General features: G+C 40.3%; 1 protein-coding gene across 1 annotated transcript in view; it reads left to right on the top strand.

The window, feature by feature from the left end:
• Positions 1–27,821, top strand: part of GRM3 (glutamate metabotropic receptor 3) — a 49,570-nt gene that overhangs the window by 10,483 nt on the left and 11,266 nt on the right. Inside the window, exons 2-3 of the mRNA XM_010216912.2 lie at positions 7,652–8,507; positions 26,591–27,657. Of these exons, the coding sequence (XP_010215214.2) occupies positions 7,652–8,507; positions 26,591–27,657 (1,923 nt within the window). The remainder of the gene's footprint in view (positions 1–7,651; positions 8,508–26,590; positions 27,658–27,821) is intronic.

Here is a 27,821-nt window from a genome sequence, read left to right on the forward strand (position 1 = left end):
AAACATGGCCTTTTCATAGACATTGTTGCAAATGTTTCGGCCATCAGTGAATATTCATACTGTTTGGTACCGACATTAATACATGCTTTTAGCATGTCATCAATAGTAGGATCCTTTAGTGGCCGCAAAACTCTCTGGCAATCAGGGTTAGCATTCTCAACTGCTAGTTGCTTAAAAATGTAGCTTCGTGCTTGTTCATTATCAATTTGTTTCTCCAGAGCCTCATTAAGCCGATCCAAAAACTTCATATATGGCTCATTCGCATCTTGTCTTATGCTAACAAAAGGTTGTCTTTGTTTACCACTCTCCGGAACGGCCTTAAGGGCGCGGAGAGCAAGTGCCTTAACTTGTTGCAAGCCCTCAGGGGGGATTTCTGCTTGTGCTGTTGTAGCACTGTGATCGCCCTCCCCCATTAGCACGTCCACAGTAACAGCCCGTAAAGGACCTTTTTTCGACAGCCGCTGGTTTTCCTCCCCCTGAGCTCGAGCAAGCTCTCTCATTTTCGATTCCCACATCGTGTATTGCATATCAGTCATAATGAGGCGAAACAAGGTTTTAAAATCATGGGGAGTAAAAACCGAAGAATCACAAAGAGATTGTATAAGGTGGGTGGTATATGGTGCACCAAGGCCATGATCTGTCACCGTACGTCGCACGTCCTTAATAAGATTATACGACAAACCTTCCCAACGCGGATTCTGGTCTGGTGCACAGATAACGGGAAAGGCTTTCAGCATGCCCACATCCCCCGCCTGTTTTGCTCCTCGTTTTACTGAGGCCCATTTATCGTGAGGATCCGGGGGGTATAGGTCTGGCTCCTTTCCAGGGTCAATAGGACCCGGACCAAAAGGATCATCGTCCTGTTCATCAGGTGGCAGTACCGCAAAGGCTTTTGCAGCACGTTTTCTTTTCTGATTCTCATCAGGACACGATTGAGGTAAAGGAGGCGCGGAGGGGATGGCAGGGGCCCCGATCCCGTCATTTATGTTCGACTGCAACCCACTATGAGATTTCAATATTTCGAGTACAACTCGCCATTGTGGCAACAGGTTAGCAGCAGCCTTATCACCGCGCGTGGCACTATCCCACAGTCGGACCCCAATTTGGTCCCATCTTTCCAGATTAAAAACATTCTTACTATTCACCGAAGGATCGTCTTTAGAAGCCCATGCAAGAACCTTTTGCAGCTCTTCTTCACCTAATTTTTTTCTTTGCGGTTTCAAGTTTTTAGGAGAAGCTTCTAAATCGTCCTTTTGTTCCTTCATTAGGTATGAACCCATAGTTCCCAGCCGCTTACCTCTTTCCTTTCAAGAGGCTTTTAGTGTGCACACAAAGTAAGCTTCCTTTCAGCTTGATCCTTACGCTTCCTTTCAGCGTGATTCCCGGGAGTTCAGCTGGGCGGTGCAACCGGAGAGACAGCTAGTCTTCGTGCCCCACGTTGGGCGCCATTTGTTGCACCTTGTGAAGAAACGGACTCAGTCTGGGGTGCAGAGTGAGACAACTTTATTTCCAAACCGACTTCTTTTTATACTTTCTTAACACAAGTGTTGCAAAGCGCACAACCAATCAGCATCTGGCCACCTGCGCGGTTGTCTGGCTTTGTTTCTTTTCTTCTGGCAAGACACGTCGCACACGAGGCAGGGGGAGGTGTTCCTCAGTCCTCGTCTTTCTCGGCTCTGTCCCCCATCTGCTGCAAAGACTGACACCCTTGTGGTTAACTATCTGCTAACAAGGTACTATTGTCTTTGAACAAGCCTCCACAAAGGTGAAGACCATCTTTTCAGTATCGTGCATATTTACTTCCAACAGTGCAATCTGGCAGCAATGAGGGCTCACAGCACGCTGGGCTGTATCTACAGTAGATAGTCAGTAGATAGGCAGAAGTCATTATTTCCCTTTACTGTATTCCTGCTAGACTACATCTGGAATATGATGTCCACCTTTGATTCCCCCAGTAAAAGAAAAGTGTTGAGAAATGTTACAATGATGAGTAGGAGAAGGTGCTGAAACCCATGGTCTGCAAAAGCAGAGTGAAGAAGCTGGTTTGTTTAGATCGGAAAAGAAACAGTTTGGGTGGGACTTAGCAGCAGCTTTTCAGAAAGCTCAAGAAGGTCTAGTCCTCAGTGAGATTAGATAAGCCAACATTTGAAGCTTTTCTAGTGCCCTCATGGAGAATGAATTGAAACTTTCAGCCCAGAACACGACCTGCTGCACATAGTGATGTATTGCTCTTCTGACATCCAGGTCAAACCACAAATAATGAGTCTCCCTTATATGGAATCAATAGTAAAAACTTCAAGAAGAAAAATAGTGTTTGCCTTAGGAACAACAGCTCCATCACATTTTAATTCTCTAAAGGTGCCGTCTCATGGAGACCATTGGTCTGGGAAGGCAAAGGAACATTGGGGTTACAGGCCAATGTAGGCAGCTGACTAAATTTTTTTTTTTCATTTGGTTTTTGCCAACCACTAATCACACATCCCAACCCAGCCTGTCTAGTGCCAACGTTTTTCTCCTACCTTTCTAAATTTATATTTTCTACACTCATTTTGGTAAAATGTTTTTGGATTTAAGAAAAAAAATGAAATAGGTAAAATAGCAGGAAAAAAAATGTATATATAGTTGGTGCAATTGTTTTTAGCTGGAATTTGACCTCCAGCTGCCCAGAAACAAAGGCAGCAGGGATAGAGAGCTCAGTTCATGGGTTACAGCAATGATCCAGGCATTATAAAATCCTTTGCACATGCTTTTGCCACTGCGCTGTTGCAGGAGCCGGGACACGTACCTTACCCTCAGGAATACAAAGACTTTTCAGGAGACTAAAAGCAGCAACTGATCTTCTGCCTTCAGTCTGTTAGGATATATTGCAATGCAGTGAGACAGGGATTCCTCTGATTTCTCCATAGAGGCAAACTACCATTGCTTCAATAACATTCTGCTCAGCAGCCTAATCTACTGTCTGTTCCAAACAACCATATCAGTACTTGCCTGTCTCAAAGGAGTTCTGTGAAATTTGATTCATTAAGCTGCGTTAAGCGGCATGAGATTCTCCATGGAAAAAAGCTTTAGAAGTGCAGAGTGCTGTGATCTTACACAGGGACTCCTCTGTGCAAGGAATGTGCAATGCACACATACAGTTGACTTGCAGAGACCTTATCTTGAGTTTTTTCTTTTTCTGGTTTTATGTGCTCTCCAGACCTATGCACATTCAAACAAGCTGTGTAACAGCTGTGGGTAGTTAAGAAAAATAGAAAATTTAATGAAAAACATTGAAATAAATCCTATTTTCAACAAAGAAGTCCTACACAGGATTGTCAAAATACTTGACGGGACTCAACAAATGTCAACAAATTCAAAGATGAAGCAGGATTTCTGAGACATGTGTTATCTACCTGAACCCCTCTATCATCGGGATTCAGTATCTATAAATACCTCAAGGGAGGCAGTGAGGAGGATGGTGCTGGTCTCTTTTCAGTGGTGGCCACTGAGAGGACTAGAGGAAATGGCCACAAACTGAAGCACCAAAAGTTCCACAGGAACTTAAGGAAAAATTTCTTAACAGTGAGGGTGACAGAGCACTGGAACAGGCTGCCCAGAGAGGTTGTGGAGTCTCCTTCTCTGGAGATCTTCAAAACCTGCTTGGATGCCACCCTGTGCCACGTGCTCTAGGTGACCCTGCGTGTGCAGGGGGGTTGGACTAGATGACCTCTAGAGGTCCCTTCCAACCCTAAGCATTCTATGATTCTATGATTCTAAGATCCTAATTTGCATACCTGGTATCTGTACCTAATGCACGGCTCCTTGGAGGCACTTATTATTAAACCATCTTTAATGTTTTAAACTAAACTGGTGATTTCCCACAAGTATGAGTGCTGTCCCTCATGTAGAGAAAGCTAACCGTAACAGAATGGAGTAGTACAAATGAAGACTTAAAAAATGGCATTACTAGGCTATTGCAGATGTGGCTCAGCACCAGCAATCTCCTCTGGCACAACTCTGGCTGCTTCATTTACAGTTTTCTGTGTCTTCCTGCCAACTTTTTTACCAGGAAGGTCCTTACAAACCCTCCACCACCCTAGATGAGGATGAGCTTAGTGAGATTTGGTCAGAGAGCAGACACTTTAGCACAGGACAACGTGCACACCAATGAAACCAGCAGTGTGAGCGCTGATAAAGGTTTCCAGAAGGATTCTCCTCTGCACTACATCCCGACTGTATCAGATCTGACTGTGTCTGCATTCCTTGTTCATAACAAACTGCATAGAGCCATCGTTGGAGGATTACAGCAGAACATTTAGTCTTCTTTTCAAAGGTGCTAAGCATCTGCAAAACCCACTAGTTTCAACATCAAGGAAACCAGGCTACTATTGCTACTTAAGTGTCAACATATGGATTTCAGGCTCTAAATGCATGCACCATGGTTTGATTAAATTTCTGCCTGGAGCTTTGCCAGAACAGATTATTTCATATAATAAAAGCTAGATCTACACTGAAATTCTGAAGCTGTACTGCACATCCCAACGCAGCATGGAGCAAGAGTGTAGATATTCCTCACATGGTTCAAGCAGAGACCAAGTGCCCCTAGCCTACATTACACCATCCCATTGACAATGAGACACTGCAGTACAGACAGAGCCTTAAATATCTTTCCAAAGTCATTATCGGTTCCTTTTTCTTGTTGCTGGTGATCGGCAGTTTTATCAGGATCAGATTTCCAAAGCAGATGTTCAGAACAGTGTGGAAGAGAGTGGCTGGAAAAACGTGGACCATTCTGAAACTGACTGCACCAGAATTCTTTTAAGAACTAGCCCCTAAAATCCAGACTCTATAGCATCTGCCCCCCTGCCGCTCTTCCCTCCTACCTCCCCAGAAAAAAATCCCCAACTTCAGAATTTTGAGAGGAAATTCCTGCATTAAAATAATCACAGATACATCTTTACTGAGCTTCAGCATTAGATACAACTCTCAGTGATAATTGGGTCACTATCCTCTATGATTAATCAATCAGATTTTTTTTTGGCCATGTTAAAAAAAAACCAATCATCTGGGTAGTACTGCAGTGAAGAGCCTTTAAGAAAACAGCATTGCAACAGGAAACCTACCTTCTCCCCACAGCACAGGAAGCAGAATAGCACATGTTGTTTGCATTGGCCCAAGAAATATATTGACCTCTGAGGCACAGGGGTGAGGCCTTACCAGTGAGGGCGTAGCTTTATCTTCCTGTCTAAGGATGTTTGTTTTTTATCTTCATAGAATAGAAGAAATAAAAAACAATAGAAAAGCTTCTTAGGACTATCTTTCTGCAAGCTGAAGGCTTGACTGCTCACTGAATAACACTGCTTTATCTAGAAAATTGTCCCTTTTTAGATAATATGGGGGGGAAGCTGCAGAATGATATGTATGCTTATTATGCTTATATGCTTATTATGATTTCGCTCAAATGAAATAATTCCTGTTAGAATAAACTGAGACTAGAATAGCAATTCCCACCCACATGCTTCTGCAAGAAATGTGCTTGAATAGGTACACTGCAGATGTTCTTATGACAAAATTAACTGCTCTTTTTGAGCAAGCACATGAGGCCAAACCATGTTAATATAAGGCCATGTGGACAGAAGTCATAGGGTCACCAAAGGCCTACCAATGCTCATCCGATGAATCTTGGTAACCCATGATTTATACTTTCCAGCACTACCCAGTCATGACACCCAGTCATACTTCCCAGTGAGGTCTCGTGTACCTTAGACAAAACTACAGGACATGATAGTCGTTCCAATCAGTACGGACAAGACTTTATTTTGGTTTGAACCACTCCCAGTGTAAGTCAATTCCCTACATACACACATCTAGAGATTTGTAAAGCCAAGGTATCCTCCTGGTCTTCACTGCTGGTGCAGAAGAATATCCCATAGATCCTTTGTCATACCTGTCAGCCACATGTTTCAGATGTTCCAGGGTGCTGCAAATGGCACCACATACCTATGGTGAGGAAATGGACCCTGGCACAGACTATCTGTACAGGACTTGTTCTAGTTTGATAAAATAATTAACTAACTCAGGGAATTTCTACCATCTGTGTGATGTGTCGGTGAGAGAAATGTTGATGTCACAAATTTACATGTGGGAGACTGAGCCACAGAAGAAGGTTGACTGGTCGTGTGCCTGCGCCTGCATTAAATAAAAGACAGAACCCAAATCTATAAAATCCCAAGAGATGTTTTTGCCAGAAAGTCATAAAATTCTTTTGGCTATTTATACCAGTTTGCCACTGACATCTGGGCCTTTTTAATTTGCCCTGTTCCAGTACATTTTCAGCAAACATCATTTGCTTTTGAATTCTCACAGATGTATCCTGTGGTAAGAATTTTGGGAAAATGAGAAAACAATAATTGATTATCCAATTTTTAATAAGTTTCTCTTGGGAATCTCAAATATATTATTACTTTTGAAATGTTTTTGTCAGGCTATATATTCTAAGACTGCCTTTAAATTTGGCTTGTGGGAGACAACTTCCATTCACCAAGAGAAGTCCTCCAAAGTTTCCTTTCTGTCACGAAATAAAAAAAGAAACAAGGAAGGAAAGAAGGAAGGGAGGGAGGGAGGAGGAGAGGGAGGGAAAGAGGAAGGGAGGGAGGATCGGAGGGAGGGAGGGAGGGAGAGGAAGGAAGGAAGGAAGGAAGGAAGGAAGGAAGGAAGGAAGGAAGGAAGGAAGGAAGGAAGGGAGGGAGGGAGGGAGGGAGGGAGGGAGGGAGGGAGGGAGGGAGGGAGGGAGGGAGGGAGGGAGGGAGGGAGGAAATCCATGACTTTCCTTCATTTTTTTTTGCCAGACATAATCAAAAGCTACACTACCTTATAACAAACAGCATAAGCTTATCAGAGAAAATCTGAGTATATTTAAGCAAGGAATATGGCAACATATGTTAAAAAACAGGACTTTGGACAGTATAAATCACACTAGAAGGGCAATGAGAAATTACTAAAATTGTTTATTATTTGTGAAAAGTTGTAGGTCAACATGGTCTAACAGTGCTAGAGGCATACTAACATGCAACCCATTTGTCATCTCAGGAAGACTGCAGTCAGAATAGCTCAGAAAATAGTTAAAAGAGCAAAAAGTAAGAAGGATGGGATTCAGTATTTGAACAAGTGGAATCAGAATTTTCTGTGAAAAAGGAAGCCTGTACATGTATATTTAAGATATTTGCATAATAGAGATATTTGTATATGGGTTTATTTTCATGAATTCATTTATCAAATGCATTGAGTTTTGGAAAAGATAAATCTCATTATGAATAGGAAAGGCATGCAAGTCTTCTAACCTTAATAAGGAACCCAGGCTGCAAGTGAGGTATATTGGGTACCTGAGTCAAATTATCTGTTGATTTAAACAAAGTTTTTAAACTCCATTGAAATTAAAGGTCCATTACAGTTAGAAGGGCTTTGAAAATTAACTGGGCAGTAGAACACCTATTCTACGCATTCACAGTGCACTCCCCTCACCAGAGTGTATTATCAATATCATCTATCTTAATCTGTGACTGTCAAAACACCCTGTATTAAAAACCATTATTTGTGCCTTTCTTTGGAGTTTTCTATTCAGTTTTATAAATATCATTGCTTTAAAAGTCTGTGTTGTCCCTCTTCCTTCTAGGTGGCAAATTTACTCAGACTCTTCCAGATCCCCCAGATAAGTTATGCCTCCACCAGTGCCAAGCTGAGTGACAAATCCCGCTATGACTATTTTGCAAGGACAGTGCCCCCTGACTTCTACCAGGCAAAAGCCATGGCTGAAATCTTACGGTTCTTCAACTGGACTTATGTATCGACAGTTGCTTCAGAAGGAGACTACGGAGAGACTGGGATCGAAGCCTTTGAGCAGGAGGCTCGACTCCGGAACATCTGCATTGCCACTTCCGAGAAAGTGGGGAGGTCCAATATCAGAAAGTCCTATGATGGTGTGATCAGAGAGCTGCTCCAGAAACCCAATGCCAGAGTGGTGGTGCTCTTCATGCGCAGTGATGACTCTCGAGAGCTCATTGCAGCTGCCAACCGCTTCAACGTTTCCTTTACCTGGATTGCCAGTGATGGATGGGGAGCTCAAGAGAGCATTGTCAAAGGCAATGAGCATATAGCCTCTGGGGCAATAACCTTAGAACTTGCTTCCCATCCAGTTAAAGAGTTTGACAGGTATTTCCAAAGCCTCAGCCCTTACAATAATAGGCGCAACCCTTGGTTCAAGGATTTCTGGGAGCAAAAATTCCAGTGTAATCTCCAGAACAGAAAGCCACATAGAAAAACTTGTGACAAGCACTTCACTATCAACAGTTCCAACTATGAGCAAGAATCCAAGATTATGTTTGTTGTGAATGCTGTGTATGCAATGGCCCATGCCTTGCACAAAATGCAGCGGACTCTGTGTCCAAACACTACCAAACTTTGTGATGCCATGAAGCATATGGATGGCAAGAAGCTGTACAAAGATTACCTTCTGAAAGTAAACTTTACAGGTAATAACTTACATCTCTCTTTTGGTTCATTCAGAATGTTGCTGTAGTTAATGTGCTATAATTCAGTGCTTGCAGTAAGACACAGCTGAATTCCCAGTAGTCTCTAATATCAGTTTTAATATGTCAGAGTTCAACTCAGGCCAGGACCCAGAAAAGGCCAGTCCTGCCACAGAAAAGGAGAAAGAAGAGGAGCTGGGACAGGGAACCTAAGAATATGCTAATGCCTAGAATTGGCCTTTTCTTCCTCATTTTGCTACAAGAATTTACATACAGTTGGACCCTGCTCAATGACCAATGTCCTTGCATAGCAAAGCAGTAGTTTCTGCCATAGGACCAAATCAGTATATAGTATTTTAGAACATTTAAATACATAAAGATCTCCAGGATCTTTAAGCTTGATGACAAAATATAAAAATCTACATAAAATACACACAGCTTTAGAGACACAGTGGGTGAATTGGTTATAATATAAGGAAACCTCATGGTGACTGGCAGCACAGCATAGGTCTTCTTTTATTTCGGCCATCATATATGGTTGAATTTAGTCTGTTATCAATGTCATCTCATAGTAAGGATAAATAAGTCTGAAGCCTAAACAGGTCTGAGGAGGAAAAAAGTAAGATGTAGACAATAAAAGTTTCTTGCTTTTACATGCCTAACTTTCTTCTAAAGCACTTTGAACTTGCAATTCTCTGAATTATTAAACTAGTATTCCCTTCTGACCAAGTTGTTAGGAAGAGAGCGACAATCTGTACTTTGTATGAGAAGTGCCCTGGAACAGGCTGCCCAGAGAGGTTGTGGAGTCTCCTTCTCTGGAGATCTTCAAAACCCGCTTGGATGCAGTCCTGTGCCACGTGCTCTAGGTGTCCCTGCGTATGCAGGGGGGTTGGACTAGATGATCTCTAGAGGTCCCTTCCAACCCTAAGCATTCTATGATTCTATGATTCTAAGTGGCTCTGAGAGAAACACAACACACTCAGCCCCAAGGGTCCCCCAATCACAATATATTAATAATGCTGTAAATAACATGAAAATGTAATGTTAGTGGTTGAACTGCTTCTCACTTTGGTGATCTTCTCACCCTTTGATTCAGACCCATCTCTGGATTCTGTGGAGCAGATCCATAGTGCTTCTCTCACTCTCAGTGGGAACAGACTTTCTTGGGTACCATACACATGCCTCCCATGGAGAGCTGCTGTGCCCCCCAAAAGCGTGGTCTCCCCATATCCCACTAGCTGATTTGCACACCAGGGCTTCCTTCTGGCCTGCCCACACACCTGAATTCATTTTCCATGGAAATCAAGTAGGGAAATATGGACCTGGTCACTTCCTGCATCTTACCTATCCCTAAAGATTGTGGTTTGGGAAGACCCAGAAGCTTGGGCATATCCTGGCAATATAGACACAGTCATAAAGAGAAATAATACTCTTAGTGAGAAGTCCTGGAAGTTGACACCCTTCAAAACCCCTTTTTGTGTGGCATGCCATGCAGCTGCAGCAACATGCCTGGCCCAACAGCATGATACACTCATGTTCTTTGGTTTCCTCCTACATATTGTTGTTTCAGTAAGCATACTCATGTACCATGACCTATACAGATGCCTTTATAGCATTTGACATGGATGATCACATTTTATTTATATATTAATTTTGCATGTAACAGGCAACAGCACAAGACAGTGAATCAACATTTCAGGCTTCAGATCTATGTAAAATAAGGAATAATCACAACTTCTCTTCCCTTTCAACAGCATTTGATACATAGAAAATATTTTCCTCTTTATTTACCTTTACCCCTAAAAATAATTGAAAGTCTTGAAAACTTCATATTGAAATAAAGGGGATTTAGGAGCATAGCACTTTACAGGACCTGGAAAGTGCAGATTTACCACAAACAAATGATGATAGCGCTGTGTCATGTCTCTCAGCAATTCTGCCACTTTGGGACAGTAACAGCATACCAAAATGGGTAAGCTGCTCAGTAGCTTAATCTCCAATTATCTTGAAACTTTGTATGACTGGTATTTTTATTATTTTAAATGCATATCCTATCAATAAAGTACAGCTTCAGTCTGTCACTATACAATATTGGTTCCAGCACATAACTGCTATACTTTTTTCCATCATGCAGTTTTTAAGCTTCCAAGAATTTTTCCCCTGAGCATTCAGAAATAAAGTCAAAATATCCTCCATTTCCTTTGACTATAACTCCAGAAAAAAAATCATTTAGCTATCTCCAGAAAAGTTCATTTTAATTTTGACTTAAACATATTCTTATGAATGAGAAATCATTTTAAACAGAAAAAAAAATCAACTGGGATTTTTTTTTTTTGTAATCAAATGGAATTGTTTTAAAATCAACACGGAAATCTTTGAATCTCAAACTTGAGCTTTGTTTTCAGTTAATTGTCATTTTCAGTCTAAAATATTATAAAAACACTGGCTTGTTCTTTTCCAAGGGTGGCCCTGTTCCACAGGTACTAGTGGTGAATTACGTTTACAGCATGGTTTGCTCATCTCTTGTTTCTTTGATAGAAGTTCTCCCATTTTATGTATCCATGCTTTCTATGTGCATGAATTTTAAAATCAGACATGTGAGTCTCATATAGTTAGAAAGTCAGCAAATCTCCCATGACTTCTTCCTTTTAGTAAGGTGTTAAATTTAAATCCACAGACTTTTGTCATTGTTTTCCATGGGATGAAGAAGCAGCCTTAGCTCTTTTCTGGTTGAAGAAAGTCTCTGGATGTGTTGTTAACACAATTTCAGGACCCAGCTGAATGGTCTATTTGATCAATACTCTCATATTTCCAGCTCCATATGTGAAAATATATCCCAGAGCAGAGAGGATGACATGGAGGTTATCAGCCCACCAAGCACACTGCAAACATGTCAGACTGCGAATCTCTCACTTCTTTAGTATTCTTGAGGCTTCATGCCCACCGAAAGCAATCAGGCAAGAAGCAGAACAACATGGTAACCATGCTTGCATACCCATAAATAACTTTTTAGGAAATTCCAGCACAGATGAATCCTGCATTCAGAAAACCAGCAGCATGTATCACTTTGTGACTTGACATGTGAAAACTCTCACAAATGGTCCTGAATGTATTCTCCCTGCTTCCAGGTACGCGTGAGGGTGCACTGCAAACAAAGCAGCTTGTATAAATGACAGCATGCAATTATATCATTGGTGTGTGTCTGCGCAATTTTGAACACTTAGCGTAGGCTTTAATTACCTAGTGTCCAATTAGCATTAATGGAAGTGTCAGTATTTTCGAAGGGTGGTTCAGGCCACCTGAGACACAGTGTGCCCCTGTATTGCTGGAGCTTGGAGCAAATGAGATTCTCACTTATTCAGCTAAAAGCTGGATGTTAGACCACCATGCACAGCAATGAAGCAATCTGTGGGAAATTAGTTAGAGACCGGGTAATAGCAGGGATAGAGTAGAAAACTAGCCATGTTTTCTGTGCTTACATGACATGCTGTTGACATACTCCCTGGCAGGTATTTCGTGAACATTAGGCTCCTATTTATTAAATTGAAATAACTACATAGAAATGCAATGTGGAAAAAGTCAGGGCAAGTGTTCATTCCTTATTGCTTGTGAGATACTTGGAGAACATATTTTCCTTCCAAATCCGTAAGACCTGTATGGAAACTGTTGTGCTATCAGGAACTTTTCAGTGAGGGAGAGAAGAGTCACCTTTGCCTGGTTTCCACTTGCAGCAGGAGGATCTGAGAACAAAAAGCCCAGTTCACAAACACACACAGTCCATCTCAGCTCTTGCTTGGACCAAGACAGAGATAGGGGCTGGCTCATCTTCTTAATCCTCCCATGTGCTGCACTCCCTCCTGAGAGCACCAGTACAGAACTTCATGTTCTGACCTGAGAAGAAATTCTGCTGATAAAGAGCAGAAGATAAAGATTCAAGAGGCCATTAGATTGCATTAATGGCACAACAGAGAAGGGCTGAGGAAAAGCAGAGGGTTTCATGGTTGAAAGCCCTGCAGAAACCTTCTTCTAGCTCATGCACAGTATTTGCTAATGGCAGGGGAAAGGCTCTCAAAACTGCGAATCCTGGACTAGATGCAATGTGAAGCAGCGCTTCGCATATCCAGGGGCTTCCCTCGCATGGAGAGGCTGCTGCATAGACCAGCTCCACTAATTCCAGCCCCATTCTATCCAAGGAATTTGACTAGTTTTGACTAGTTTAGCTCCTTTGAGCAGTCAGGATGAAACAGAAGAGCAATGTTAGTCCCCTCACGGTTGTTATTGAAAGCTCCACAACACTAGACACAGGCCAAGACATCGAGGGCTGGCGTGGATGCAGAGGAGGTGCCTGTCCCTAGGAAAAGTCTTTACGGGTCCTGCAACTACCGGTTATTCCCCTGGCATAACCTGTTCTCCAGGGCATTGGGTTCCAAGCTGATCAGTGGTGAGGAAGGACAGCAGTGAGCCACTGCTAACTCATCATCCTCCTAGCAAAAGTAGCAACCCTGGAAAATAAATCATTAAAAATTTTAGTCAACAGATATATTTAGAGCACTCAGTGTTCTTCCCTAACCTTTTTCATCCTCTTTGTGTCGCAGCTACAAGAGTCAGCATCATGTCTCTCTCTATATTCTATTCACTAATCCATATCGTTGCTTGTTTTGGGCAAAATCCTCATTGTCCTACCAGGTTTACATGGTGCATAGACCCAGAAAGTGATGCAACCCATATTACCAGGAGAATTGCAGGTGCAAAAACATGGAAGGCCAGATATAAACTTACAGCAAGAAGTACCCGTCAATAGGAGTACAGGCAAATGGAACTCATGTTCCAGACTCTGTAGCAGGCAGATATAGTGCCCTGTCATCTCACCCAATGAACTCCTAAATGCCGAGTTTGCCTTTGGCATTTGAGTACTCAGGGTGTTTCTGCGCTTCCTTGTGATCCTTTTTTTTTCTTTTGTAAAATAAACCTAGGAATCACTTTCAGCTGAAGGTAAAACTTTCATGGGCAGAAAGCAGCTGATACCTTGTTAATCATAAAAGTTTCAAAGGTATAATTCATGATGGCTTTCTGACTAATAAAACCAAGGCAATTATAGAGAGAATTGCCCAAGAAATTCATTAAAAATATACATGAGAAACATGTCTAGGATTTAAAAGAAAAATTATTGCCTTTTCCTGAGACCATAAATGTGTTTAAATCTCTAAAAGCAGCTAAGGGAAATTTTCAAAGCACAGTTGAGACTTCCCATTTCAGAGCAGAGAAACAAATAAAAATGGTTAAACATGCAATGTATTTTCCTGCCTTCCTCTCTATATTATAGTTCTGTCAGAACACACACAGTTAAGATGTGGTGATGTATTGACAGCATGGTTTTCCTGATGAACTTCTCTGCTTTCTCTTTCCTCCAAAAGCCTCTTTCCACCTGCAGCTGCTGCTGTGGATCTGCAGTCTGTCTTGTTTGGCAAGGCAGACATCTCTGCTTAGCCCTGGCTGGATCTTTTAATATTTGTATTTGTATAACATCTGAATATTTGGGTTTGTTTATATATGCATATATTTACACATATATATGTATATATGCATAGTATAGCCTCACAGTATATAGAATCTTAAAGTAATCGGACAAATGGTTGGAATTAACCTCATGAGGTCTCTAGTCCAGCCTCCTGCTCAGAGAAGTCAGCAATGGGATTGGATCAGGTTGCTCATAGATTGTTTTAAGAGATAAAATTCAAACATTTTCATGTAGAACCTGTTCATCTTACACTTTAAATTTGAGGTAAATTTTACCTCATTTTTACCTCATAAGGTAAATTTTATCTTATTTTTTTAAAATTTTGCTATGGCAAATAATGTGATACTAGTTATGACATTTATTTGTCTACAAACACACTATCTGCACTCTAGGTGCATTTTGTCTCGTGCGCTGCAGCATCCAAATTGGATGATTGATGGACTGCAAGCTGCAGGCAGACCTCTTCATGTTTAGGCCACAACTTCCACATAAATACTTCACTAAAATTTCTCTTGCCATGATAGCAGGTCACTGACCTACCTGTAAGTGGTGTCTATCATCTAGCCTGAGACCATCACAAAAAAAAAAAGCAGCTTTTCATGCTTTCAGCTGGTATAGTAAAGAACATTAATTGGCCCAAGCGAACAGAAGCAGAGATTTTCTCACATTCTTAGTCAGGCTGGAGTGGTGGAGGTTGAGGTGTCCTGACCCCTGTGTCTACCAGTACTCACTTGTCTGTCACAGCCACTGGCCTCCCCGATGTATAAAGATGGTAAATGCAGCATTAGCAAGCCACAGACCAGCAATGACTTTTCTTCGTTGTTTTCAGGAAGCAGGAGGAAGTATGTTGCTTTTGGCCTGCACCCAGCTAGCTGCTGTTCCTGGAAAGTCTGCAGAAATCATGCTCCAGCCATGACCCCAACCCCAGTACAGCAGCATGTTTAGGTGATTGAGCTTTGAAGTCCCTGAAATAGCAAACAGCACTCACTCTCAGTTTCCTCAACTTGAATATTTACACAGCCCGCCACTGCAGCCGAGCTAACAAAAACCTGAAGCAGAGCACAAGTGCCCACACAGGCAAGGCGTTCAGAACAGTAGGAAAACTCACACAGCTTTTTCACCCTCTGATTCGGCACCATCAATTTTCTGATCGCCCTGCCTCTATAGCAAAGTAAGAACTCAAGACATTTCATGGGAATAGATTATTATTCTTTATTAATATGATTCCTCTAGGTTACTTCCTATGGAAGGAGGTAGTACTCTGAGAATTAGTCTCATTAGCACAGTGAGGTGTCATTTTAGGGAATGTAAGTCTGATTTCAAAGCATGACAGTGACAGTATGAATAATGATGAGGAGGAAGACAGGACGAAGAGATTGAATAGAGATTGGGTAAAGGACATATTAGGAAAAGGATTTTTTTCATCCGAAGTATCATTAATGTGTAAAATATCTGCATTTCAAGGATTTTGCGCATCTCTTTGAAAAATTGGTCTTTTCAATAGGCAACAGAGGAAGTCAAAAATGCAGATGTCTAATTGCAAGGATAACTAAACGCTCCATGAATAATTTAACAAACCATTATTTTTGTTGGCGGTTAATAATTATCCTAGAAAGGCAGAATTATGAGCAAGGTTCTGCAGAGAAGCAACATGATAATATATGCAATATCTTAAATTTCATTTCTTTCCTGGGAAAGAAATGCAAAGATATTCCCAGGCTAACCCTGACTAAACCAGCTCTTGTGCTAAATCAGTATAGCCACATTAGTGTGAATAAACTTTAAACAGTCATGCTGCTTTGAGAACGTGAGCTAGTATTTTCACATTGCTTTGAGAATGTGATCTAGTATTTTCACATTTTGTTCCTACTTATGGTCTGTCAGAGTGGTGTGCACACATGAAGGCCTGTACAACCTAGACCTGCATCTTGGTGTGGATCCCACACTTCCACATAGCACTTGGTGCAAAACCACAGGCTGTGATGTGCTGTACTTGTTGAACCACAGCTTAGATAACCTACGGGGCGAACAGGGAGTATGTGAATAGGAAGCACATGAATCTATTTCAGCTTTGTGCAAAGCCTGAACTATTCCCTTCAAGTTTGCCCCTGAGCATTTCTGACTCCTAGCATATACGGAATTAGCTAAGTGATGCAATAGTGTCTCTCTCCTCTTCTAAAGAATTGAATTTTTCAAAGTGGAACTCAACCCAACCTCAGAACATTCCTTGTGTAAATCTCTGCATGAAACACACATTTGTCACAAGTATTCACAGTCTTTCCCTTTATGTAAATGTTATCATGAATGAGAATAAGTCCTCCAGGCACAAGTTTCAGAGAAGTGACTGAAGGATTTGCAGATCCAATCAGAAATTTCCCTTTCTTATTCATGCAAATGTTTGTGAGTATTTTTATCAAAGAAATCACTCAGAGATATCTCATAACAGTAGATTGCACTTACCTTTTGAAATCAGATTTGAAAAGCAAACAGCTCTGCACATTTATGCAACAGAAGCTATTTATGTGTGAGCACTCCTTGCAAACTGACCTTCCACACAATTCCAATCAACTGCCAACTGGATGGACCTGGCAGAAATATGCATTAAAGGGTGGATATCTTTCATTTCCTCCTCTGTTAGATCCACATTTCTAAACACCTCTAAAAGCATTTCAGAGAATGTCTACTTTGGCCTCACTGCAATATTTATGGCTATTTTGTTAGCAGATACAGAAAATAATGTAAAAAGATATTTCATTGCTGTTATCTGGGTGAGTCATTTCCTTGTGTTTCCTTCTTCCTGCCATGAAATCATATTTTAGGTGAGGATATAACTCGTGGATACAAAGAATACTAAAATTCTTCAAGGTGGGGGAAAGGCACACACGCTCACTCACATGGAAATCAGAAACAGAGAATCTTGTACCAAAAAATGTCCTCAAAATGCTAGGTGTAGCATGATTCATAGGCATAGGATCAATACTTTGATTTGCTTTCTCACCTTTTGTTCCACCATGGAACAAAGTTAAGAGGAATCTAAACCTTAAAAGAGCAGTAATAACAGAGTAAGTCAACAGCAGTTCACCTGGTCACAACTGGCATGCAAAGGGATTCAGTGCTAAACCAGAATGATGGTATCTGCAAATAAAAATCCTTAAACTTGAAGCATGTAAAGCACGCCAAAATCATTAAGCTGGTTTGCAGGGTCTACAAAATTCACTGACTCCTTAGTGCACAGGAAGAACAACACAGAGCCAAATGAAGCAGTTGAACAGTGGTTACAAATACTTGATAAATGGTAAGTGTAAGCTATTGTACCTCACACTCTGAAGGCCTCAGCCCCCTCAGTCTTGCATCCACTTTCCATCTCCTACATTTTTGCTTTTCTTGTTGCAAACCCATCTCTCCACCTGCCAAATACATGAATCATCCTGTCATTTCTTCTCTTCTAATGGCACATATGTATCTAGCACTTTTCCTACAGAAGAAATTAGAAAATACTTGAAAGGCTGAGAGACATTCACTTTCTAAACAAGTTCTCACTTACTGTTCTTTAAAGTTCTAATAAACTTAATACACTTACATAGTAAAAGATATTTATGGACATAAGATTGTTGAGTTTGCATTACAAAAATGTGGTGAACAGAAAATCAAAATGCAGCTCTCTACCAAGAGGGAGGGAGAACCTCCTGACAACTGCACCAATGAGTTGCAGCATCCCCAGCCAACAGGCAATCTTTAAGCAACTGTTCTCTGTATTTTTCCTTTGTTCCTATTCTTGTAGAAGCTATGACTGGCTTTTATGTCTTCTTGCTATCTATCATCTCCTTTGTTTTTTCTCCATAAATGGGATATTTTGCATGTGTTGTATATATGTTCTCTTTTTCCTTCTGTTATGTTCTAAAAACAATCCTGCCCAGATGCCAAGGCTGAATTCCTTTAGTGATCTGTAACTCACTGTTTATATGTGTTTTCATGCTTTTGGGGCCTCAAGCATCTTTCTTTGCTTGTGCTTTCCAGGCTTCTGCTACACAACTCTCCTGCTGTCTTTCTGTGGGAGCATTTTATCTGTGGCTTTGTCCATTAGTAGATCTTAAATTTGTTACACAACATCAGAAAATATTGTATCTCACATAGAAAAAAGTACGGATCAGGTTCACTGGACTTTCCCAGTGTAAGAAGCAATTGCATAGTTGGCTGTAACACCAGAAGGTTTTGCTTATGTGGTCCCTTCCAAGTCTGTATTGCTGAGTTCCTTTGACACAAATAACTATACATCGTATGTCCTTCAGGCTCCTCAGGCTCTTGAAAAAAGAAAGATACAGCACAAAGTGAATTTCACCTACAGTCCTGAAAGTAGAACTTTTTCCTATGGCATCCTTTTCCGATCCAGATGGCTGGAGCAGCTGATCACACCAGCTCAGCAACTGAGATGGACATGTTGGGCCAGGACAGTGTAAAGGAGACACTGCATGACACTTCTAGTGGGCAATGTATTGATAAAGTTTGTTAAATTTCCTCTATTAAATCTGCACTTCTGTTTGAATGAATAATGTCTAGCTGATGGTCCAATTATTGAAGAATAAGAAAATCATCTTACAGGTTCCTCAGAAAATAACATATCTCAATTGAGGTGAGGTTTTGATGCTGAGCTGTTGGCATCCTTTTTAGATCTCTAAAACAGTTTATCAGTCTAAGCCTATCAATGTGTCTCTGCTTCCACCACTGAATGAGCAAATAAATCAACATTTTCTTTTCACCTTTTCCCTGAGGTCCAGTGATTGTTCATGCTATTTCTGAATGGATTCAGTGGAGCAAAACATTAGCAAAAATGATTTTGTGCTCTCGGCTTTTATCTTTTTTGTTTTTTTTCTAGAGAGCAGAATTTGCAAGTATTAGTAGGACATGCAATTTGCATGTTGTAGGATAATAGATGCCAGTGAACACTGATGACATTGCGAGAAGTGATGTACCACCCTTGCAGCTGGTGTGTGATATGCATGAATAACTTTAAAAGCCAGGTGTTGTTACCCTTTATCTCACTATCTTTTTACCGAATTCACTGGTATAAATGGCCCATCTTCACTTCTACATTGTTTGACTCAGCACTTCATCATCCATAAGACATACTTCACTGAATCCTCGCTTAACTTGCTATTTTATTAGATGTACATTTCTAAGTGTTGTATATTTACATGAAAATGAGGAAACTCAAAGCTTTACCAAGGGAACTGAGTGGTAGCCTTTCCAAAAGCATTAGTTGGATGGTGAAAATTCAACCTAGGCAATTTTTATCTCCTCTTTGAGACACTTGGCCTCACAGAGGAAGATAACCACCTTCATAAAGGAAATTCAGTTTATCCAGGGCCTGCCTTTTTGAAAGTGACCTTTTTTTCTCACTGACTAGTGAAGCTGTGTAAGAAAATGAAATGTAGACACCCTAATTGCATTTAGGTAAAATTAATCATCTAGGTCATTTTTTTTCTCGCACATCTTATATTCAAAAATCCTCTTCAGAATCTTACAGTGTGGGATGTGTGATACATTTACATTTCCAGCTGAACTCCAAGTTGACAATTTGTAGGGTGGTTGTTGAGAGTTTTTCAGAGCTTACCAAAAATAATACTATAGAGTCAGGAGATTCGTAGGAAAGGGCAATACTTTTCAGTAGACTGTCCATATGTTTGGAAAACATAGAGAAGGTTTTGACATAATGTCTCTTTGATATATCTTCCCTTTCAACTTCACTAGACCTTGTGTTTCTAAACTACATTTTCCTAAACTAACATACAGGTCTCAAAACTAACTCTGCAAATGGATAGTAATGAGGTTGTTTGCAAAGCAAAATTGTATTTCCAGCAGGAAATAAAAACACAATATACTAAACTCCAAACAGAGTAGTTGCTTCAAAATAATTGAAGGTCAAGTTAATTGAGTAATTCCTCTGATGATCCAATTAAATGACCTTGTGCCTGAAAGCTTGCTTCCTTCATCCATCTGTAGACTGATTTAAGAAAAAATACTGTGTTTCTCACAAACTTGAATCTTCTTGAATCTTAAACATAGCTATCACAGCTACAATATTACTACTACTAAATAAGAGTATTGCAATAGAAGTAATTAAACCTATTAAATTAAATCAGTCCACCTGATTTGAGAGTTCTTCATATCAAGTCATGTAGGAAATTAAAAGCCCATGGGTGTATTTCAAAGTTCATTTGGTTCTGATCTCTAAGGACTAATTATCTAACTAAATTATTCAGAGCTCTCTCTAGAAACATCTCTCTCCAGTTCTCACAGAGGAAATGATGCTTTAAGCAACTTCCTCCGAAATCTTAATCTCTTAATCTATTTGTACTTCCTTCAGACCGATGAATAGAGACCAAAAATATTATTAGATATTCAATACTTCCCTAGCAATCAGCTACCATATGCAATCTGAGGGATGGAATTAACACAACGTGGGATGGTGCCTCTGAAATGAGAAAGAATCATGCCACTATGATAAAGAACTGATATAACTAGCTATTTCCCCTGCATAACTAACACAGAATTAAAATGCAGCCTCAGATTCCTTCAGCTGCACCCCTGGATGTCTTGAGAAGACAGAGGTAAGTCAAGGCTTTCCTCCCTTAATGCAAAGGTTAAATGAGACTGATCTCCATCTAGAAGTGCAGACCAGCTATAAATGAAATTTTTAACCCAGGTAGTTGCAGAAAGAAAATCTAGAGCTCTGAAAGCAACTGACACTACCAGGAAAATCAGTTTTCTTCTGAGACCACAACATTTCATGAGTTGCTAAAGGCTAGCCCAGTAGGTATAGTTCCAGATCTTGAGCTTTTGTATTGTCCCCCTACCAATGGCTATAACTCTTAATAATGGGATTGGGTTCCCCTTGCTTATGTTTACAAAATAACTAATTGGCCTGAGGGATGAGTTAGGCAATTTAAGGCCATGGTTTAATTTCCTTTGTAATTATAAAAGTTGATTGCTGGTATAAATTACCTTGCATGCATTTTGCCTCTTGTGCCAGTCATTTCCCAAAGTGAATAATCTTAAATTAAAAGACTGATGTAAATCCAAAGGCATTGCTATGCTGCAAATTTGCAATTCATTCAGATCAATTATCAACCAAGGAGATTTTTTTTAAATTGATGTTACATGTTTTTTCATATGTTTGATTTCTTTTGTAGTAGGATTAATGCAACTTTAACCTAAAGACTTCAAGATATATTTTGTTAGCATGTACTTACATGCTTTCTGCCTTCCATATCTTGAAATGAAAGCCCTTTTTAATAAATTGGAAATTCCATTGTTAATTCATTAAAAATCCTAAATTAGGAGTTGAATGGAAAATCTAATATACTTAGATAGGAAAATTACATTTATGTAAGACTAATCAAGGGTAGCAATATGCAGGTATGACCCCAAGTCTCTCTCACAAAGTGGTCTTACATTGCTCTTCTTCCTGCACATCAGCATTTGCCAGAAATCTCCACCATATCCTTGATCCCAAATAAAGCTATCCCAAAGGATGAGACATTCACAAATTTGCACATATTCTTTTGAATGAGAAGAAGCCAGGCTGCTGATGAGATGAGCACATCCAGAAATGTGACGTGGAGCGACTTGGAACGTGGATGTTTTAGAGGGATGTGGAACTTCTAGAAAGGGTCCAGTGTAGAGAGACAAAGATGATTAAGGGACTGGAGCATCTATCTTATGAGGAAAGACCAAGCAAGCTGGGCCTGTTTAGTCCACAGAAAACTGAGAAGAGATCTGATCAATATGTATAAATACCTGAGGGGAAAATGTAAAGAAGATGAGGCCAAACTCTTCTTGCTGGTGGCCAGTGACAGGACAAGGGATAATGGGTACAAATTAAAACACAGGAAGTTCCATCTCTATATGAGGAAGAACTTTACTGTGAGGGTGACGGAGTCCTCACACCGGCAGCCCAGAGAGGCCGTGGAATCTCCTTCTTCAAAACTCGCCTGGATGCCACCCTGTGCCACATGCTCTGGGTGTCCCTGCTGGAGCAGAGGGTTGGACTAGATGATCTCTAGAGGCCCCTTCCAACCTCAGCCATTCTGGGATTCTGTGATTCTGTGAATGGTGTAAAGGTTATAAATGACCATTTGGCTGTGAAAATTGATATTTTAAGCCCATTCATTAGTTATTAATTGTGGAGAAGTACAATCTAATGAAACTTCAGCCTGAGCATTCCTTATATCAACTTTCAAGTCCCTAAACTTCAATGTCCCTCATGTCACTCAGGGTGAAAACAGCTGCTTTATGCTGAGATAGAAACAAGGATGAGTGAATCAGGGCTCCATCATTTGGTCTGAATGTTCAGACAAGCAGAAATAAGTTATTTTGACCTCAGCAAATAGTATCTAGCTAAAAATAAAATGAAAAGATACACTACTTCCTTTTATTATACTTTTCAAGATAAGACATCATACACACAGATGGATGGACGAACGCACCATATCCTGTTGTTATATTATTATCATGGCTCTTCCTTACACTGCTTTAACAAGGCACTGCCCAGAATATGTAACATAAAGAAATAGGGAGCATTGAAAAACGCCCCCCGCAAAAAAAAACATGTTTTTCCATTTCATAAACAAATGTTTTGTTTTTCATTCCTAAATCAGAAGTTAAGAGTTTTTGCAGCACCATCTAGTGAGACTAAAAAGGTTTTACTCAACTTCACAGAAACTCTAGTTCTTTCCCTCTTCACACTTGCATTGCTTTATAATCCACATGATATCTTTACAATCTCCTGGCTGAAAGTCTTTGGGGCTAGCAAGCTGTTGAAGAAGATGCCCTTGGTGCACACAATATCCGCTTCTATATTTCTTTCTGAGACGCACAAAATCCTACAGCTATGGAAACTGCAGAGCTGAAAAACTACAGTGCTCTCATCAAGCTTTGTTATTAATGAATTGCCTCCTAGCTAGTGAGTTATGGCTCTGATCTCCACCTTGTTTTGAAAGGACACAATCTGCAAACACAGAGCAGATGTGTTCTTCATTTGATATGAATTCCTTTTGCAAATGTAGGCATATCTGTCAGTATTCCTACCCGGAAGCATTACAGATGTTATTTTCTATAAGACATCATTTATATATTCAGTTCTCTGCCAGACACATGCGAGAGTCTATATGGAAAACATTGTTCCTGTCCCAAAGATATTGCTTTAAAAAAAATAAAAATAAATAAATAAATAAAAAACACCTTCATCTGATTCCAGGCCGGTTAGTTAGGTCATCTGCTTTTCCTCGCCTGCCCTGTCTCTTAATGGTTTTCCCAAGCTTAGTTAAGGATTTCTTCCATTAGGTGATAGAAATGGGCTGCATTCACGATGGTTTCATAGGTTTTTGCCCTGTGTATTTTGAGCACTAAAGTGTTTCTCCTGTTCTGATAAAAGTCGCTAGTGTTATATCTTCATTGCTAAAGCAAACTTGAGCACAAAGCATGTCTGGTTTATCTTTAAATCACTTTTGATTATCCTTTCTTCTCCTAGATAACTTCTTTTACACATTTTCTTGCTCTACATAAGGATAATCCAATTCATGAAGTTCAAGATGAGGAGTAGATTCAGACATTACTCAAAGGAGACAAAAGTTTGTCTTTTTATTTCGATAGCCTCTTAGCTAACAACACATATATAACCAGAAAGACCTGTCTCTTACCTCCCAAGGGACAAATTCAAAAGAGTTTAATTGGAACTCTGAAAAGAACCCACCAGAAACAGCCGTGTTAAAAGAGTTTTAGTTTTATGCACTAAATTGAAATTAAAGTACAAAAAAAATTTAACTCGGTGATTTATAACTTGGACTGACATTTCATCTCTGGGAAAATCATCTTCCATTATGCAAAATTATTCTTTTCACTCTAGGAAATAAAGTCTCATTTTCTTATGATTTTGCATTATTGCATATAGGTATCTTGTTATAATTAATATATCTTCCTTTCTGAAAACACTGCTTTCTGGAAGCAGTGCAACATGATCTAGAACACACTGATAAATACCAGTTAAAATACCTTAGTGGTTTTATATGTAATCAGTAGATATATTAATTGCTGCCACCCAGCGGGCTCATTTGTATTCCTTGGCTCACCATAGTATAATTTAATACATCATTGTTTGGTTAAATGACTTCATCCTTCCCATTCAAAGAAGTGTGATTTATTTTCCTCTATCAGTAACTACCAAAAATGAGTGTTTCCAGCTGTTGTACAGTATATACGAACTGTGGCTGGCTTAAAACAAGCTGTCCTGCAAAAATCTTTTCTTCACATGGGTAATGTGGAACAGCCCCATAGAAGGTAACATACTCATGAGCTTCAACCTAAATATACAGAATTATCTTCTCTGCCTTCCAGATCTACCTGTGAAGTCCAAGGCAAACTTTTTTTTCCTGTTTAACTAAGAGCTAAGGAATCAGTGTCCATCTTGCATGGGAAATTCGGCCTGCAAAGTGCTACTATTTCTGACCCTTACATATCAAGAACCTAAACAGGTCTCATCTGCAGCACACGAGCAGTGTAGGGTAATCTTGTGCTTGAAGATACGCATGTGGCAGAAGATTAAGCCATGTAAACAGTTCGCAGTTTGTCTTGTGGCCCTGTAGCTCCACTGGTCCCAGAAGTCACAGGTTCTCAGCACACCCCAGGACGTGGCCTGTATAACACTGAAGTGAATAAATTGGCTCTTCAAATGTAGCTGCTGTGTTAACAGCTCCTACAATCTATATAAGTGTTATGAATAATGAAATAAGACACTGGCAATGACAACACAATATTGAAGAGCTGTTAAGTGCTGCATTATGATTTCATTTTAATGCTGCTTCTGGCTGAGAGAGTTTTGCATGCCTGTTTGCTAGGAGACAGGAGAGATATTTCTTGTTGACCTATATTTTGAATTTATCTACCTACTTGCTTAATTTCAAGCGCATTATTGCCAAGAGGCCATTTAAGGGAATGTGTTGCCTTTAGTTTTCGTGCATTGGGTCTTTTGGGGCTAGACTGAGGGCAAGACTTGCTGAACTAGACAGCAGTAGTGAAGAAGAAGAGCGAAATATAATCTCTTTATGCATTCCTAGATTACCCAGATCTTGTTTGTAATCCCAGAAACCAGGGCTGTCTACCACCATACCAGATACAGATGGTGGGTGGTGGGGGAGGAGAGTTAAGTACAGCAAAGGGCAGAGATAAAAACAGGCAGAGTCTTGGCTTAAAAACAGCTGGTAAGCAGAAAATTATCTTCCTACCTTGCTCTAAGGTAAGAAGAAAACAGGAATAAATGCACCTCCAAGTCCAGCTCCTGAGGAGGTGCAGGATATACATCACCCTTTCAATCAGGGTTTCTGTGCCAAAATTGCTGCTCCTTTTACTGACGTTAGCGGGAGTACTGCAAATTAAGGTAACCCTAGAGAAGTAAAGGTCTCAGGAATTTGGCCTCAGTGCTTTGTTGATGTTAAATAAATCTGCTGCAAGAAACCCAAAGAATCTGGAGGTTGAAGAGGAGGAAGATATTACATCTTTATAAGGCACTGCTGATGCTAAAGCTAATGGGTGCCAGTGTGGGGAAAAATAAATTGTAATCACTTATTTATCCAAAGACAGAGGGATTGGATTCACCTTTATTGCTCATCAGTGGCAAAAAAACCCACCTTTGCTTCTTGCCTGAAAAACTTCACCTTTGATGCTGCAGCAAATGGCCAATAAATCACATGGTAAATGCAGTTTTCTCCTACATTTTTAATAATTCTTCACTCCCTGCGTGAGCTTCAGCTAGAGGAAAAACAAAAACTGTCCAGAGCTTAACAGCTGGAAGTGTTACAATATTGATTTCTCATAGGTCCCAGATTCAGGCTGTGTTTTTCCCCAAAGATATAGGATCAAAGCTGCATGTGATGGGAAGCTGAAACAAGAATAAATGTCAAAACTGATAAGACTGATAAAAAATGAAGTAAAGTAGAAGGTATACTTAACTGTTTAAAACATTGTAAGAAGTTAAAACGACATAGTCGAAATTGTTGAGGACTTCATAGTTACTTCTCTATCATGCTCTGAAAAAAAACTCCTTTTGGTTTCATTCCAGATGGTCGGCCTCACACTCCTGCTTAGGGATCTGACCATTTAAAATTCCTTATATTCTGATAGTTGAATTTCACCAGATAACACTGACTGTCATAACCAGACCTTTTCCTTTCAAGACAAAATGTGACAGGTTGTGATGGTACATACAGGGGGAGATGATGAGAAAATTCATATATACACAGGGCAAAAATAAGTAAGAGGTACTCTAACATAACCTTCCACACTTCCAAATGTGTCTCATGAAATTAAGTGGATTTCTGCTATCCAAATTCTTTTCTTCTTCCAATTCTAACATGACAAAACATTTCAAAGATTATGGAGTTAGTTTCAAACCTCTCACCTGTTGATCCCTGTCAAAAGTGAAGAAGAAGCTGTCAAATAGCTGTGCTTGCTAAAGAAAAGGAAAAAAAATCCATCTGCAGTTTTGATAATAATGTTCTGTTTCTGTTTTTCACAGCTCCTTTCAATCCTCCCAATGCTGCAGACAACATGGTCAAATTTGATGCCTATGGAGATGGGATAGGCCGATACAATGTGTTCAATTTCCAGAACACTGGAGGCAGGTACTCCTACGTGAAGGTTGGTCACTGGGCAGAGACCTTGTCACTAGAAGTAGACTCTATCCACTGGTCCAGAAGCTCTGTTCCTGTTTCCCAATGCAGTGACCCCTGTGCTCCAAATGAAATGAAGAATATGCAACCAGGAGATGTCTGCTGTTGGATCTGTATTCCTTGTGAAACTTATGAGTACCTGGCTGATGAATTTACCTGTGCAGACTGTGGACCTGGAAAATGGCCCACGGCTGACCTGACCGGCTGTTACGACCTACCAGAAGATTACATCAAGTGGGAAGATGCATGGGCAATAGGTCCTGTTACCATTGCATGTCTGGGCTTTATTTGTACTTTTATGGTCATTGGAGTGTTTATTAAGCACAACAACACCCCCCTGGTCAAAGCCTCTGGCCGTGAACTGTGCTACATACTGCTCTTTGGGGTCTTCCTGTCTTACAGCATGACCTTCTTCTTCATAGCCAAGCCCTCACCAGCTATCTGCACCCTGCGCCGTCTAGGGCTAGGAAGTTCCTTTGCTGTCTGCTACTCTGCCCTCCTGACCAAAACAAACTGCATAGCCAGGATATTTGATGGTGTAAAGAACGGTGCTCAAAGGCCTAAGTTCATCAGCCCCAGCTCTCAGGTCTTCATCTGCCTGAGCCTCATTTTGGTACAGATTGTGGTGGTGTCCGTGTGGCTTATCTTGGAGTCCCCTGGCACCAGGCGGTACACTCTTCCCGAGAAGAGAGAGACTGTCATATTGAAATGCAATGTGAAAGATTCCAGTATGTTAATCTCATTAACATATGATGTAATCCTGGTAGTCTTATGCACTGTATATGCCTTCAAAACAAGGAAATGCCCAGAGAACTTCAACGAAGCCAAGTTTATCGGTTTCACAATGTACACAACGTGCATCATTTGGCTGGCCTTTCTCCCTATATTTTATGTGACATCCAGTGACTACAGAGTAAGTGTTTGGCTCAGCGTTTCCATAAATTGTACACATCACTGCAGAGAACCCTGTCGTCATTTGCTAAAAGCTTCTTTTGTTCTTTAGTCCCCTGTATCCTTTGCAAACAAATTGTTTCAATGCTAATGTTCATCTAAGCACATTGCCAAAATTTCACTTAA

This window comes from Tinamus guttatus, unplaced genomic scaffold (assembly GCF_059628265.1).
Source record: "Tinamus guttatus ecotype Peru unplaced genomic scaffold, ASM5962826v1 Tinamus_guttatus_pri_ptg000148l, whole genome shotgun sequence".
Lineage (NCBI taxonomy): Eukaryota > Metazoa > Chordata > Aves > Tinamiformes > Tinamidae > Tinamus > Tinamus guttatus.